General features: G+C 38.2%; 1 protein-coding gene across 4 annotated transcripts in view; it reads left to right on the top strand.

The window, feature by feature from the left end:
* The window catches only part of ADARB2 (adenosine deaminase RNA specific B2 (inactive)), a 504,709-nt gene that overhangs the window by 340,850 nt on the left and 145,882 nt on the right, over window positions 1-17,977 (top strand). For all 4 annotated transcript variants that reach the window (XM_087946315.1, XM_087946316.1, XM_087946314.1 and 1 more), the window contains one exon: window positions 1,358-1,444. In XM_087946315.1, coding sequence (XP_087802441.1) covers window positions 1,358-1,444 — 87 coding nt within the window. The remainder of the gene's footprint in view (window positions 1-1,357; window positions 1,445-17,977) is intronic.

Below are 17,977 nucleotides of genomic sequence, written 5' to 3'. Positions count from 1 at the left end.
CTACATAAACGACCTCTGTGATCATATTAAGAGCAATTGCGTTCTCTTCGCTGATGATGTAAAGCTGTTCAATACCACAGACAATACTGCTACCCTACAAAAGATCTTGACTATGTATCAGAGTGGTCAAACAAATGGCAACTTCAAATCTCAACAAATAAATGCTCTGTCTTACATATTGGCAAAAAAAATCAGAAAATAAAATACAAGCTGAATAGTCAAGATCTTGTTGACGACTCAAGCTCTGTAAAGGACCTTGGAATACTCACCTCTAATGATCTAAGTGCTAGAGCCCACTGCAACTACATAGCCAAAAAGGCATTAAGAGTTGTTAACCTAATCCTACGTAGCTTTTTCTCTGGTAATATCACACTACTAACCAGAGCATACAAAACATTTGCTAGACCAATACTCGAATACAGTTCATCAGTCTGGAACCCACACTACGTATCTGATATTAGCACAATTGAGAAAGTCCAGAAATATTTCACAAGAAGAGTTCTCCACTCCTCTACTCGTTGTAGAATACCTTATGCCACCAGACTTGAAATTCTAGAACTTGAAAACCTTGAATTACGCCGCCTTCGGTCTGACTTAAGCATGGTATATAAAATCATACATTGCAATGTCCTACCTGTCAATGAATACTTCAGCTTCAACCATAACAACACAAGAGCACACAATAGATACAAACTCAAAGTAAACCGCACCAAACTTGATTGCAGGAAATACGACTTCAGCAATAGAGTGGTCAATGTCTGGAATACTCTACCCGACTCTGTAGTTTCTTCCCCAAACCCCAAAAACTTTAACCTTAGACTGTCTACTATTGACCTCACCCCTTTCCTAAGAGGCCTGTAGGGGCGTGCATAAGCGCACCAACGTGCCTACCGTCCCTGTCCTATTGTTTCTCTTATTCTTTTATTTTTCTTATATGTACCCATTTCATGTATTCACAACTATGTATACATTTATACTTATTATCTTGTAAACAATTGGCAAATCAAATAAATAAATAAATAAATAACTGATTAGCAATTAACATTCCATCTACATGAGCCATTTGCAGAATTCTCTTTAGAACAGCAGATTGTGAAGCCCAATTTCCCTTCTCAGATGTTTAAATAGAAATGAATGGAACAAAATAAATGTAGGTTGACCACCTCTCCACTAAAAATGAGTAATGCTAATAATAAAGGTAAGTTGGTTCAATGTCTTAAGCTAAGTATTAATTTGATATGAATACAAAATTGATAACAGATAAACTTTACTTCCTTAGCCAATTCCAAGGATTTGGGAGGGAATAACCTCAAGATTTCATAACTATGTTTTGTTCTGTTCTTTTGTCTCCTTACAGAAAAGGGAAGCATTTTGTCAACTCTCATTGCACCCCTGAAGTATTTGAATCCTTCAGCAGCAAACATGGAAAATGAGGAGAATTTAAGTAAGCACTTTAATCTTCTTCATGTGGATCAGTCAGGAAGTCCTCTATTTTTCATTTATTAAATTTATGCACCACCCATCTTGCTCTGAAAAGCAATTCTGAACAGCTATCATGTATCTTACATTTTCCTGAAATGAGAAATAGTAGAGTCCATCTTTGAAACTTTAAAGGAAGTGCAAGTAAATGTGTTTTTCTGATGAATCTTTTAATGTTAAGCCAGCCTGTTTATGGTGATCTACAGTGACTTGTTAAATATTATTTTGGGACTGAGAAAAAAAATGTATGTAATGTATGTATGTAGAGTGTGAATGTGTGCATGAAAGACATGTGGAGATATGTAGCATCTTTTTGTTGAGGCATTAGTGTTCATAACTGAAAAACATCACATTTCTTTATATTAAACTACCATCTTTAACTGTCCTGCAGGTAGGAACATAAATTTGCATTTGTTTAACTTACTGCTGGGAAAAAGTCATAGCCTCATCAAAATCAGGCAAAACAAAAGCTTTTGATGGTCCTGTTGATATAAGTAGCTGAGATGAAGCCCATATCCTGATAAAGATAACTCAAGATTGGTTTTGAAGTGAAATCCATAATTTCCAAGAAATTTACTTCCATGAAAGTAAATGTTGGAAGTGAAACCTGTTCTTATTCTGTTCCTTGTATAAGGGGTCTCCAAACCCTGATACCTTGGAAACAGAGCCATGTAAGCATCAGGTTAATGAGCTAAACTCCATTTGTCAAAGTGGCAGACATACACGTGCATCTATCCCTCCTGGCCCCAAGAACTGGAAAGGCTGAGGACCACTGCCTTGTATGGTACAGATGGGGAACAAGTAGCAGGTTATCCCTGAGAAGGTTGAAGAGAGTGAGAATTACCAGAATGTCAGGGTGACAATTCACCATTCACAGTTCACAGGGGACAATCTTAACAGTCAGTCAGGACGCATTATGAGAATCAAGAACGTAAATGATGAAAAATACTTTTATGTGTGTCCTAAATTATATGTTAATGGCCCAGGCTTTGTTTTGATAGACCATGATGAGTGAAGAGCAGCCATTCAGACAGTGCAATGACAATCCTACTTACTGTTTCCCCATTGTAGGAAGGAAATTAAAACGGACTCTCCTACTTTGCAGGGAAATGTTATTATTTTTTTCACAAGGATCACTAAGAATATAGATATAGAAGATTTTAAAATTGATATTAATATTGATACTGATAAGTATAGGGAAGTGTGATGAATTAGGCCATTTCTAGTAAAAATATGGGTCATATGCAGTTCCTAAAACTTTACATATAGCTTCCAGATTCTTGAAAAACTGCTTATTTTCATTGGGATGGAATGAAAAAATAATAATTATGTGCATAACTGGAGAGTTTGTTTATCTATACCGAAACCAAAGAGAATTCAGTGTTGATCATACTCTACATTTTAGAATGTTGACAACTCTTAAAGCTAAATGTGTCTGTCTGCTCAAAAAGAAATAATGCCTCCTGGCCTTTTCACAGCCTTCAGGAAAGACCAGAACAAAGAACTTTGCTTTATTTTGAAAGGAATAATAGCAGAATATTGAAAGCCTAGCATAACTTCTCTCCCTCTTAAGACAAACAAGGTTCGACAATCTTTAGTTTCTTTTTTACTCTCTCCTCTTTTTCAGCACAAAGATTTTGTCTGATATCTGTATGATAATCTATAAGACCACCTTTATGGATGTTTTTGTATATCTTTACAACTATCAAGTCCAAGACCTACCAAGTCCAGGGTTCCAGTCACATGGTAGTCAGCATAATACTTCTAGATAGCCTGCAAGTATTCATAACATCGGACTTATATTCACTTGATTATGCAAAAGATACATATTATATAATTTATCTGAATTGTGGGAGGCATCCAACACAAATTATATAATTTAATGTATTTGTGATGCAAGTGATGCAATATTTGATCACACTACATCTCATATAATGGGCTGCCTCCTTTTTCCAAATGCCCAAGCTTCAAAATAGCAATAGCACTTAGACTTATACACCGCTCCATTGTGATTTTCAGCCCTCTCTAGGAAGTTTACAGAGTCAGCATATTGCCACCCCAACAATCTGGGTCCTCATTTTACTAACCTCAGAAGGATGGAAGGCTGAGTAAATCTTCAATCAGTCAGGATTGAATTCTTGGCAATGGACAAAGTTTGCCTGCAGTACTGCACACTAACCACTGTGCCACCAAGGCTCCTTGTTGTACAGTTTTCTTCCAGTTGGCCTCTAGAGGCAGCATTTCTAGGCATATAGCTTTGGGTAAAAGAGATAAGGCATTTTTATTGTTATAGCAGTCGTGATAATCTAAGGTAAATATCTATTCTTCTTTAAAGCCATCCAAGTGTTTCACATAAGAATGAAATCTATATTTAACTATGGTTGGGGTGAAGGACCCGTTATGTCTATCTTAAATCTTAACCATTTATGTTGACTGAGGTTGAATCTTTATGTCACTTCCATCTTTTCTTTCTTTTCTCACTTTAAACACAGTTCGAACTTTGTTAATTTAAAAGAATTCCAGATGTAGCCTGCTACGACAAAGGAATGGATTTCTTTAATTACATCACTATATTTATCCTTTTCTACATTTCTTCCAATGTTATAACATTCTTTTTGAAGTGCAGCTACCAAAACCATAGATAGTATTCCAAGTATAGACACACCATTGATTTTTATGAAGGTATTATGATACAATATTGGCAGTTTTGTTTTTTATTCCTTTCCTAATGATCCATGACAAGGAAGAAATCAGCCTTTTAACAGCAGGCACTTATTGGACTCATGTTTTCTCATGCTGTCTGACACAATTCAAAGATCTTTTTGTTTGTCAGACAGCACCACCACTAACTTTTTGATGAATGCACTCTATGGACACTATTTAAAGTCTACCTTCTGATTAATTGGGTTCCTTCCAATTGATTTCTCATTTTGTCATAAGCATCACAACGTTCTATTATGGAAATATCATGTGCTTATCTCTATTCTATTGCTGTACTTTATCAAGGTAAATTATTATCACGTATCCATAGGGGAGATAACAACAACGTCATACAACAGATATTTTCCCCTTTTTATATGCATGTGAGGCACTTGGTATTGTTAACACCTCTTTCCAATGAATGCTCCTGCAGACTATTTTAAAAGTTCTTTCAGTAACAGATGCATCTGCTTTACACAATTGCATGAAAAAGAATGGGAATATGCGTAATCCCTTCTCCCTTTCAGAAGTATTTGGGAAGTATTTGTACTTTCTTCCTTTAGTCCAGGGATTTCAAATTACATCATCACGGCGGCATCACATGACATATGAGGACTTTTTCCCCCTCTCACTAAACTGGATGTGGGTGTGGCCTATGCATGACACATTCAGTCCACAGGCTGCAAGTTTGGCAGCCCGGCTTTAGTCTGTCACTTAAGCTTGTTCACTTTTAAAGCTTTTCCCCCCAAAACTAGAAATTACTCTTTGGTGTTTATGCATCCCCTAAGAAACTTTATAATGAACTTGGGATATCTTTATGTTGTTTTTGCAATTTTTTTGTTAACATGCAGATTAACGAATCCCTTTTTCAAGTATCTCCATTTCATTTTTGGAATTAGGAAGGAATGTTGCAAACTGTAACTGGTTTTCTATTATAAAAATGAATGAATGAAGATCAAAATGCTAACATAGGAGCAATTTCTCTACTGCAATTGCTCTCTTTTTGGTGAGGAATTGCATGAAAAACTTCCTGGACATTTTCTAATTTAGTTGCACCTGGCACACATACCCATTCAGTCCCTACATCCATATGAAAACAAGCACATATATCACTTAATAACAAAAATATAACTCAATGTTTGTTAATTAAATATTAGCAAACATCAAAAAACTGACAAAATGAACCAAAAGGTCGGAAACAAATAGGGGGAAAAATACATTAACAACAGCCTCAATAAACATTCCTCTTTATTATTCCAGTTGTTGTTATTGTTAGTTGTGAAGTCATGTCATTGTAACCCCATGGACAACATTCATGCAGTCTTCCTGTCTTCTACCATCTCCCTGAGTCCATTTAAGCTCACGCCAGCTGCTTCAGTGACTCCATCCAGCTATCTCCTTCTCTATTGTCCCCTTCTTCTGACGTTTCGGCAGAATCTCATCTGCCATCATCAGGCTTGTGTATTGGATTTGTCTGTGTGTCAGGCTTTCGCAGCTGTTTCTGTTTTAAATTTGGTGTTAGCCTCATGCTTTGTTAGAATGGTTTTTTCTTCATCCTGACTGGTTGGGAGTCTTGGTCTGTGTTTATTGGTCTTAGAGTTTGCTGTGTTCTGCTTGATTGGTATTTCTAATATCTTCTGTCTGTTTTGTAGCGTTTTTTTGTCTTGATTAGTTGGGAACATTGTGTTTCATGTATTGGGGGCTTTTAGCAGGGCTTGGTTTCAGGTGAATGGCCAGCTATTGTTTATTAGGAAGCTAGATTTTATCTGGGTGGCTGGGTGGGGTGTGTTTTGGCTGGAGATATCGGGGGGGGGTTGTTTGTGCCCAGGTGTCTGTTTGGCTTGTGGTGTGGAGATTTTTTTGTTTGTGAGTGCAGGCTTCCAGATAATTGACAGTCTGGTAGAGTCATCTCTTCTATTCATGCTTTCAGGTCGTTTTTCAATCTCTATGGCTTCTCTGATAATTCTGTAGCTGGGGTTTTCTATAGTGGTTAGGGTTTTGGTGCCATTGAAGTCGATGCTATGACCGGTGGCTTTCATGTGTTGGACTAGTGAGGAAGTGTGTTCCAGCTTTTTTACTGCATTTTTGTGTTCATCAAGGTGGGTACTTATTCTTCTATTGGTCTGTCCAATGTATGTGGCAGGGCATGATGCACAGGGGACTTCATATATACCTTGGTTTTCCAGGTCAATTTCATCTTTGGGGCTTTTTAGGATGGCTGCTATTTTTCTGTCTGTTTTGATGGCAGTCTTGATGTGGTGCCTGTGTAATATTTGGTGGGCACATGCTTTGGTTTGGTGGCACATGCTTTGCTGCACACACACAGTGCTTTTGAAAGTAGAAGGAAAACTTACTTTTTACTGTAGTCCGGGTGAGTAAAAACAGCTGAGAGGCAGTAATCTGGGCTGCCGGGCCTATCAGCTGGGCTTCAAACAAAGGAAATAGCACAGAATAGGGCAGGGGTAAGTGGGCAGGGCCAAATGATCACCAGAACTACTGGTTTGCCCGAACCAGTCCAAACTGGCTGAATCCCACCCCTGTTTATAGTGAATTTAGAAGTATGGTTCCATGCATAAAAATGCTTATAGCGACTGTTTGGGTATTTTTGTAAGCAAAATTTGCTGTATTGTTGGCTGAGAACCTGAATAATGTACAGCAGATGTTAAGTAGATTATATGATGGACTGAAGAGCATAGATCTGAAAAATTACGTATCAGGAGAGGTGGTTGTTCTTAGCAGGAAAAATGGTGTGAACAATTGTGATCTGTGATTCAGTTTTATGTGTGGATTAGCCTTAGAGCAGGGTTATCAAACTCCTGGGCCACAAGCTGGATGCATCATGCACTGGCCATGCCCACACAAAGTGGAAAAAGTCCTGATATGTCACATGATGCCACCATGACAATATGAGTTTGACACCTCTGCCTTAGAGTATGTTTCGACTGTTATATTCTTAGATTTATGGGGGAAATAGTTTTCTTGATAAAAAAATTTTGGAATTGGGTTGCCATTGCTTATTTTCTAGGACTAAGAGAGGTGATTGGCCCAAAGTAATCCACCTAGCTTTATGTCTAAGACAGGAATAGAATTCACAGTGTTTAATTCCTTAACCCTATTCCAAACTGACTCTATTTAGATAATAAACTTTAGAATAAAATTTTATTTTGGCATAATGATGAAAATAGGGCATGGGCTAGGCTTCCTTGAGATCTATGATTATATTTATCTGGTTGGTTTGTGTTTAATGACTTGCTTTCATTAGTGATGTTCTTGCCATTCTACTATGGCATTGCTTACCATGCTATGAAACATTTACCTTGGCATTAGCATGCCATTAGATATATATTGAGCCACGGTGGTGCAATGGTTAGAGTGCAGTACTGCAGGGTCCTCCTGCTGACTGCCGGCTGACTGCAATTTGGCAGTTCAGTTCTCACTGGCTGAAGGTTGACTTAGCCTTCCATCCTTCCGAGGTTGGTAAAATGAGGACCCAGATTGTTGGGGGCAATAGGCTGGCTCTATAAACCACTTAAAGAGGGCTGTGAAGCACTATGAAGTGGTATATAAGTCTAAGTACTATTAAGTACTTACTAAGTACTTAGTACTTACTAAGTACTAAGTCTAAGCTATTATTAAGAGAGAGTTTTCGTGGTTAGTGATACTCTTAGATTTTTGTTATGGAAAGGATTTCAAATCAGAAAACATTTAGGGTAAGACATTTCTGTTAACATTGAAATGAAAATAGCATTGATGTTGGACTTCTTTGAGGTCTATGGTTCAATTTGTTATGAGGTTTAGGTTAATAAGAAACTGGTAGAAGTTGACTGGTGTGTTTAACTAGTTCTGAATTTTGTCCCTTTCTCAAGTCATCAGGGGCATTATCAGTTTAAATTGCTAGTGCTGGTCTGCCATGTATAAAGAACTTCCCTGTTATTTGGAAACCTTGAATGTAATTCATGCTCCTGTGCACTCAACTCAATAATGCAATCAAGGTCAATTAGTTTTTCCTTGTTGTGGACCTTTTCCCACATGACTGCTGCTCTCTGGAATCACGTCCCTTCTTGTGCTATATCTGGAGGACCTTTATGGAGATGGGAAAACCTATCATTATTTGCTTTAATATTAGGAAATGTTCATATTAGTCATTAGGTTGTATCGGAAAATTTCTTACTTTGATTATTAAAATATTTTATTACGGTATGCTATGATTGTTTATATATATTATTTTCATTTATTTGTACTACACTTAGTTGTAGCTACACATTCAATTAAACTTCCACTGCTGTTACTATTAATTTGTTCACCTTTGTAAAATGCTTACTAAAGATGAAAAAATGATTTTTTAAAGAAGTTTTAAGATGTGCAAATGCAGCTAGAATTGTATGTGGCCTGTTGTAAGGAATGAATGATTGTCAAATAAAGAACCCACTTTGTTATACGGAAATGAGAATTGGGTAAATTAAATGCAATGGCAATGGATTCTATTAAAAGAGATAGAATCAAGAATTAATCTGTTTTAAGTGAATGTGGAGTGAATACAAGAGCTATAGTGCAAAAGAAGTACATAGATGTGAACTGTAATGTAGAAAGAATGAATGACAATTGAATTACAAAATATCTGAAGGATGAATAACAGATGGAATAAAGCAAGAAAATTAGAATTGAATGGAATTGATAAGCTTATAAACAAAGGATGATTCATAAAATTGGGATATGAATTTGAATAGGATGAATAGGGTGTTAATGAATGCGTTTGTTATGAACAAATATTGTTAACAGATTTGTTATGAACAAATGTTATGAACAAAATGTTAACAAAAGTTACGAGGATAGCTGTATTTCTTTTCCTTTTTTAATCTCATGTCTTTAAGTTCTGGACTTTCAACCTGCCTATTGATATAAGAGATATATAGAAATAGGTCACAACCTGGATTACACTCTTTGCATATAATTGAAATGAAAACATTATTTCCATACATATTTTTTTTTTCACCAAATATTCCAGCCACCAAGATAGTAAAATAACTTTCAAGAGGAATAAAATTGTCATTTCAAATGTAGCATGCAGTATCATATGGCAGGTTCTTCTGTCACCTTCTGTGACCCAGTGGCTAAAGTAGTGCCATTTTAATGGTGCATTACAGACTTCAACAGCACTCCATGATGCAACTGTGCCAGTAATATTGTCCTCATAATGACAGAAAGGAGGAAAAAGTATGACTCAGAGGCAAAAGGAAGAATAAACAAAGAGATCTAAGATGAATCTTCACAAATTTACAAATAAAACTTTTCATTCAGTCAAATGAAATTAAGATTTTTAGAAGAAATAATTTCTTCGGTCTAATATAAATCATTGGAATTTAATAATCTCACCATCATAGCTGTTTCGTGTTGGAAACACATTTTACTCATTTAAACCACGCTTAAGAAATGAAGTCATCATGAAGGATAAAGTTGATTTAAAATAATTAATTGGTTTAAATTAATCACTTAATGTGATTGCTTCCTTTACATTTGGTTAATGCTTTCTATATATTTGAAAGCCTTTCCATAAAAAAAATTCTTGGCAAGCTTTTTACCCATATGGAGCTCGGGTCTCAACCCCAGGCTGCCAGTTTTCCAGCTGACAAGCCCAGGTTTGAGGTCTGAGCCACCGCACTGCCCTAAAGAAGCTGTATAAGAACAGAAAATATAGCCCAAAGAATTACAGAGAAACAGACATGATTGAACTGATAGCATAATCATCCCATATATTTAGTGATTTTCCCCCTTCCATTCTATGAAACATAATAATTTAATGGCAACCATAGGCTGGAACCTGAGGTTTGGGAAGATTGTTGGTTGCTTTCCTAATATGGTATCATTCATTGCAAGGTTGTTTTTGGAGTCTTCATCCAACTCATTTTTCTATTCCAAAGTTGTCCTGATAGAATCACACTGAATGAGTGAGATAGTCAGGTTCTAAATTATGGAACAAATTGGAATAGGAAGAACCAATTGTTTAATTTCCCTAAAACAAATTATTATTATTTTTATTCCTTTGATAGTCCATGAGTACAATATAGCAAGTCGTCCAAGGGTGCTTTTTCAGGAGGCAACTGGACTTTCTTGTTTTTTTCTTTTGAAGACATTTTGCTTCTCATCCAAGAAGCTACTTCATTTCTGACAGGATAGTGGGGAATGGAAGGATTTATATTCCTTGTAAACAACTGGGAATTTGCATCCTTGTAGAGGGTCATTGAAGAACTTGGAGGTTTATCTGTGTCCACAGGATCACCTGAGTAGTGCTCCTGGTTTCTGTAGTCTGAGGACACAGATAAACCTCCAAGTGTTACAACAACCCTTTAAAAGGATGCAAATGACCAGCTGTCTGCAAGGAATATAAATCTTTCCATTCCCCACTATTCTGTTAGAGCTGAAGAAGCTTCTTGGATGAGAAGTGAAATGTCTTCAAAAGAAATAACAAGAAAATCCAGTTACCTCTTGAAAAAGCACCTTTGGGATAACCATGACCTGTATGACTGGGAATCTCTTCAGACAATATAGCAAATCATGCACTTCCATGATAATCTCTGACTGAAAAATATCAGAAAAAAATTAATAGAGACAGATACAAGATAATTTTTGCAGAAAAAGAAAACATGTGCCTTCATAATAATACTGTGTGAAAACAATTCCAGATGGAATTGTTAATCAGTTGATCAGTTGTGTTAACAGAAGTATGTTTTCTATATAATCGGAAACCATAATTTCATTTTATTCCACCTTGATCAGAATCCATTCCAAATACTATATGCATTTCTAGGCATTTAAAAAAAGATTTAAAGAACTCGGAATAGTTTTAGGGAAAGCAGGTAACAGTGCTCAGGGAATGGAGAAATAAATCCTACAGGACAGACTGAAGAAAGTGGGCATGTTTAGCTCTTAAAAAAAGACAACTAAAGGAGAAGAAGGCCAAGATTTGCTATTCCTTATGGAATAATATGTTGAAATTATAGGCAGGCAAATTCTAACTGAATGTTAAAAAGAAAAGCAGTGTAAGTGGTACTAGTCATCCAGAAAGACAAGATTCTCCTGGATGAATTGAAATAGAAGCTAGATTACCATCTGTTGGGAAAGCTTTCATTTGGATTATAGCATTGAACTGGATATTCAACTTGATATCTTTTGAGTTTCAGAGCCAGTTTGGTGTAGTAGTTAAGGTGTTGGCCTAGAAACTTCGAGACTGTATATTCTAGGCAGTGGTGGTCTTCAATTTTTTTGCTACCAGTTCTGTGAGGGTGGCTTGGTGGGCATGGCTTGGTTTGGTGGGTGTGGTGTGGCTTGGTGGATGTGGCAGGGGAAGGATACTCCCCTCTCCATTCCCACCCCACTCCTGGGGGAAGGTTACTGCAAAATCCCATTCCCTCCCCAACCCACTAACCTGCTTTCCAGCTCCATTCTCCTGTGCAGGGCAACAAAAGAAGACCCAGCCGATCAGCTGGGACTTGGGAGGCGGAGAGTAGATGGGGGTGGGGCCAACCAAAGATGGTATTTACCAGTTCTCCAAACTATGCAAAATTTCCACTACCAGTTCTCCAGAGCCTGTCAGAACTGGCTAAATACCACCTCTGAATCTAGGCCTTTTTTAGGCTTGAAAGCCTTTGGGTCAGTCAACCCACATCCTAGGGTTGTTGCTATGGAGAAAAATAGGAAGCAAGAATATTGTGTTATCTGCCTTAATTTTAAATATAAAAACAATATGAAAATATAATAATAATAATTCCTTTCCAATCATGGTAATTTATAGAAATAACTAACAGGATTAATTATGAGGTAGTTAGGCTTGAAATTATGACAGTTGAAGAGTTGCCCACAATCATACTGGGGGGAATAGCCAAAATTTTAGAAGATGGACTCAAAATTCAGAAGGATCTTAACAGACTTGAAAATTGCACCCTATTCAACAAAATGAGTTCAGTGCTGCGAAAAGTAAAGTTTTCATTCAGGCAAGGAAAACTAAATCTAGGAGTCCTAATGGTCAATCACTTAAATATCAGCCAGCAGTTTTCTGCAGCTGCCAAAAAAGCCAGTGCAATCCTAGGTTGCACCAACAGAGGGATAGTATCAAGGTCACATGAAATGTTATTACCAATTTATACTGCTTTGATAAGTCTACTCTTGGAATACTGCATCCAGTTTTGGTCACCATGATACAGAAAAGATATTGAGACACTAGAAAGAGTACAGAGAAGAACAAGAAAGATGATGACTGGAGGCTAAAACATATGAAGAACAGTTGCAGGAGCAACAAAAACATTAATAAAAAGAAGAAGAACTGCAGGAATGGGATATGTCTAATCTATCCATGAGAAGGACTAGGGATGACTTGATAGCAGTCTTCCAATATCTGAGGGCTTCCACAGAGAAGACGTGATTGACTTATTCTCCAAAATACCTGAAGGCAGGACAAAAAGCTATGGATGAAAATTGATCAAAGAGAGATCCAACCTAGAATCCATAAGAAGAGACACCTCTTATATGATAGAATCTGCCATTTAAAATTAAAAATGCAATTTTGCAAAATTAGAAAGTGCACTTTTCAACTGATTTTAAAACACTTTAATAATGTAAAAAATAAAAAATACTCCTGAATAATTAATTGTGATGTAACTTATCATTCTAAACCAATGATGCAATAGGTAATACTCTTTGGTATTAAAATCTAAAATCCTGCAACCAAGAGGACTATTCTTGCTGCCTAAGCAGCAAAAGATAGAGACAGTGACAAAGAAGTCACTGGATCTACAAAGTACTATCCAAGTTTACCCTATATGCCACAATATCTTTTCTGAGTTGACCAGATAACCAAGTGATTACAAATGATCATTTTATTATTTTTAACTTTATTTTTGTTTTCTGCATCCAAAGGGTGCTTATTAAAGAATATAGCATATGGCCATCTGGAGGAAAGAATAAGCATAAGACTATTCAATTCTAGACCAATTATTGATCTAAACCACTGCTTTAAATGATTACTCCAAATGCATTGTAGCCATAATATACAGAGCCAAACAATCAGGGGAAGAGATGGAATTTTCCTTATGTTTCCATTCTATCAGATCAATAGGTAGTCAGTGCAGGCAGATGTATCCCATAGATCATGTTTGAAGAAGGTCATAAAATCAAGTTCCTCAAAAGAAAACAATTTTTCCCCGACCTGGTTCCCTAAATTAGGAACTAGCCAACACTATTTCCATCAGTTTTCTCCAGACAACCTTGATGTCAGGGGTGGAATTCAAATTTTTAACAACCAGTTCTGTGGGCATGGCTTAGATGGTAGGCGTGGCTTGGTGGTCATGTGACTGGGTGGACATGGCTTGATGGTCATGTTATTGGCTGGGTGTGGCCAACTCAATATCACTCACATCGAGGCACGCATCTCCTCGCCTAGCCTCTCATGACTGTGGAGATACTGCAACAGTCATAAGTGTGAAAAATGGTCATGTCACTTTTTTCAGTGCCATTGTAACTTTGAATGGTCACTCCACACAAGCAAAGTATCAGCAAAGGAGTGGGGGAAAGTCCAGAGATGTTCCTGAGACAGGAAGTCTAGTCCTGCCAAGAATGTAATAAGGGTTAATGGCGAGGCAGTTTCTGTAAGCAACACCAGAATGTTTCCTTCCTGCCTTCCTTACAGGATTAGGCCAGTAATTTCTTCTAACAACTGGTTCTCCGAACTGCTTAGAATGTTAACAACCAGTTCTAGAGAATAGGTGCGAATGGGTAGAATCCCACCTCTGCTTGATATGCTAGAGCAGGGGTGTCAAACTCAAGGCCTGTGGGCTGGATCCGGCCCATGGGGTGCTTAGATCTGACCCGCAGGACTACCCTGGAAACAGCAAAGGACTGGCCTGTAGTATCTCTGCCAGTGAAAACAGAGCTCATGAGGGCCACAGGAGGCCCTCCCGAGCTCTGGCAGAGGGTTGCAGGAGGCTGTCACAGCCAAAAATGGAGCTCAGGAGCCCTTTTTTGCTGGCAGAGTGTTCAGGCTATCACAGCCATCCCCAATGTGAGTGATGTAGAGATGGCCATGCCCACTCAGACCATGCCCACTCTGGTCATGCCCACTCCGGCCCCCTGAGGTCAAACACAATGCTGATGCGGCCCTCAGTGAAATCAAGTTTGACACCCCTGTGCTAGAGCTACAATTCCCATGACTCTGAGTCGATTCATAAACTAGTCAGGAGTACAATTCAAAGTAGTTTGAAAGAACAATTACTCAGGACTATTATGGACAGAACACTGACATCTCCAACTAATTTGAGAAGCATTTGAGAAAAGCATGGGCACAGAATGTTGGGTTTAAACTGGAAACGTTCAGGTATAATTTTTAATCTGGCTGAATTGGTTGGAATTCTGGGGTGCATAATCCCAGGAGATTTAGGGAGCACCAGGTTGGGACAAATGCATTTTGCTAAGGTCATAGGAACTCTCAGGTCTCAAAGGGTCTATTTACTTTGTATTATCAGAACCAGTCTCTCCGTCTGTTCATGAAAGAATGTGGAGGCTTAAAGATGAATTTACTCTGTTCACAAACCATGCAGCCAGCGTTATGAAAGTAAGAGAGGGGAATAGAGATTGGGAAAGGCAATATGAATTATAAATACAAATAACCCCTTGTGTTTTCCTATTCAGTGGTGCAGAATCAATACAAATTCTTTTCGAACCTGAATACATGTGAAACAAGAGTTACCTATCTCCTCATATTTCCAGTACCATTGTCTACAATGATTGGTTCAGTAAAAACTGTTTAAAATGGGAGGGGAGATGGGTAAATGTTCTACATTTCTACATTATTTTCTAGGAAAGATATGACTGGAAATAATAGGTTGTGTCTGCTTTGAGAGAGTGGGAGAGGAGATCAGTTTTAAATTAATACAAAAAGTAATTGCCCAACCCAGAGACACATTATGGCTGGGATCTTACTGTATTGTTTGAAATCCTGCTATCGTATTAAACCATAGTACTATGGACATAGCATAGGATGTATAGGGCAATTGTGTTTTGTTAGCCCAAATTTTGGGTTAAGCATGTTGCACAATCCTAATTTACTCATTTCATATTGACATTGAAGAAATGGGCACTTCTATATTTAAAAGCTTTGAATAAAAAGCAGAAGGATAAGAATTAAATTCTGAACCAGGGTAGTATGAAGACAGACTATTGGACTTAAGTTTCAAATAAAGGTAATCCTTAACTTACAACCATTTGTTTAGCAATTCTTCCAATTTACAATAGCATGGAGGAAAGAGTCTTTTGACTATCGTTGCACTTACAACCATTGCAGCATTCCCACAGTTGCTTCACAACTGACATGTATTTATGGCAGTTAAGTATCCTGAGGCCACAAGATCATCATTTGTGACCTTCCCGGAGGCTTCCAATAAGCAAATTCAATAGCGGAAACTGGATTTATTTAACAACTGCAATGATTGTCCCAGAGATGGTTTTTTTAAGAAGCAACTGAACTTTCTGCAGTGATTTGTTTTACAACTGTGGCAAAAAAAGAAGTTCCTGCCCCAACTGTGGTTGTAAGTCAAGGACTACCTGTACAACTCATATTCTACCTCCACAGAGGGAAGCAGTTGTGGTACTATTTATGTATCTGCTCATCTGCTTGCTTGAAGCTTTTCTAGCTTACCCCACTCGTGAAAGACTCTAGGCCAGGAGTTTCAAAATCAATTTCATTGAGGACCACATCAGGGTTGTGTTTGACCTCAGGGGGGGTGGGTGGATGTGGCCAGAGTGTGTGACACCAGGGTGGACATGGCCAGCTTGATGCCACTCATCAATTGGCTCTATTTTCGGCCACGACAGTCTTCCTGGGCTCCGTTTTTGGCTGCAACAGCCTCCTGTACCCTCTGCTAGTGAAAATGGAGCTTGGGGAGGCATGGCCCTCCTGGGCTCTGTTTTGGGCCACAATGGCCTTCTGCAACTCTCTGCCATGCAGCCTCCCCGAGCTCTGTTTTTACTGGCAGAGGGTTGCAGGAGGCCATTGTGGCCCAAAACAGAGCTCAGGATGGCAGTGCGCAGCCCTCTCGAGCTCTGTTTTGGCTGGCAGAATAATAGCATTGTGGGGCAGGTCCTTCACTGTTTTCAGGATGGGCCTGTGGGCCAGATCTAAGCATCCTGTGGGGTGGATCTGGCCCATGGGCCTTGAGTTTGACCCCCCTGCTCTAGGCAGTGAAGAGCAAATCAAAAATTCCTGTAAAGCAGCATAACTAAACTAATACAATACATTACAAATGCCCACATGTCATGGTGTCCTAATTAGTCTAAAATTAAGTTTGAATGGAATAGGCCTCTTTTCACTTGATTTAGATTGCAAAGAGAGTTGGAACTGCACATATCTATAGAAGAAAATCATTGTACACTGTAGGCAATATTACAAAAAATCTACCAACTTTTACATTGCATGGAGAGGGATTCTCAGCAGGCCCTTTCTAGATGATAGGCAAATTCTTTTTATGGCAAGGCAAGAGTTGATGTGACTTGTTGATGCACTTGGTGGAGTGTTAAAGGCAACAACTGAGACTTTGAATTGGTCCTAGAAGCCTACTGGTAACCAATGTAACAATTTTAAAATGGGTGTTTTTTGAACTGGTGGGATTGTCCCACCATTAATCTTACTACCACATGCAGATATTCCTGAGGGTGCCACCTCTGGAATATCTGCAAAGACATTGGAGAATACAAGGCCTTGAATGCATCTCATCCTCTACCACAGAGTGGAACTGACTTCAAGACCCTGCTCCAACAATTGCTGACGGCTTAACCACCACAAGAGTCTGCCCCAATCCTTGCTGATGAGCCAGAATAATACCATAGTGGAATGTTTTTGAAAGGCTTAGTAGACGGAATGGCTTTGGAGGGCTTAGAAGGATCAAGACGAACACACTCTTTCAGAACTTGGTCCTGGTTGTCATTCTCCCAAGCAACTATTGTCATTTCAGTCCCATGAACAGGCCTGAACATTGATTGAAAAGAATCTAGATTATCTTGTTTCCTAGATAAGAGGTGTGGTGGTGCAGTGATTAGAATGCAGTACTGCAGGCTACTTCCACTGACTGCCAGCAGTTTGACAATTCAATCCTCATTGACTCAAGGTTGTCTCAGCCTTCCATTCTTCCTAGGTCGGTAAAATGAGGACTCAGATTATTGGGGGCAATATGTTAACTCTGTAAACCGCTTAGAGGGGGCTGTAAAAACACTGTGAAGCAATATATAAGTCTAAGTGCTATTGCTATATAATCTAGATTATTCTGAGCAGTTAGCTCCCCATTGCCTTCTCAACAACTTCCTTTAAAGAAGGGGAAATTGTAAATAATAATTGTAAAAAATTGATCAAGTTATCTGGGAAAGTTTCTTTAAAAGAAAGCCCATCTCCATCTGTATCAGAGCAGGCAGCATTTTGCCCCCACTCAAGCATTAATTATCTCCTGGAATCATTCATTGACATTGACTATAAGAGCATTACTGGATTAAAGAAGATGACTGTATAGTCGGTCCAACATCCTGTTTTATGTGATTGCTAAGCCAGATGTCTGTGGGAAGTACACCAGTAAGATATAGCTATTTTCCCAGGAAATGGTATTCAGATACATGTTCATTGTGACCTTGATCCTGTAGTACACAGCCATCTTGTCTTGTACTGATTAATAAGCTTACTTTCTATAAATTAGTTTAATCCCCCTTTAAAACAATGTTTATTACCAGTCAGTATTGCATCTTGTGGTAGGGTAATAATTTAGCTATG

This window comes from Notechis scutatus, chromosome Z, assembly GCF_049901735.1.
Source record: "Notechis scutatus isolate UNSWTSFEM ecotype Mainland chromosome Z, rNotScu1.2, whole genome shotgun sequence".
In the NCBI taxonomy this organism is placed as follows: Eukaryota; Metazoa; Chordata; class Lepidosauria; order Squamata; family Elapidae; genus Notechis; species Notechis scutatus.
Note: the sequence above shows the minus strand (reverse complement) of the source record. Positions and strands in the feature narration are given on the sequence as shown.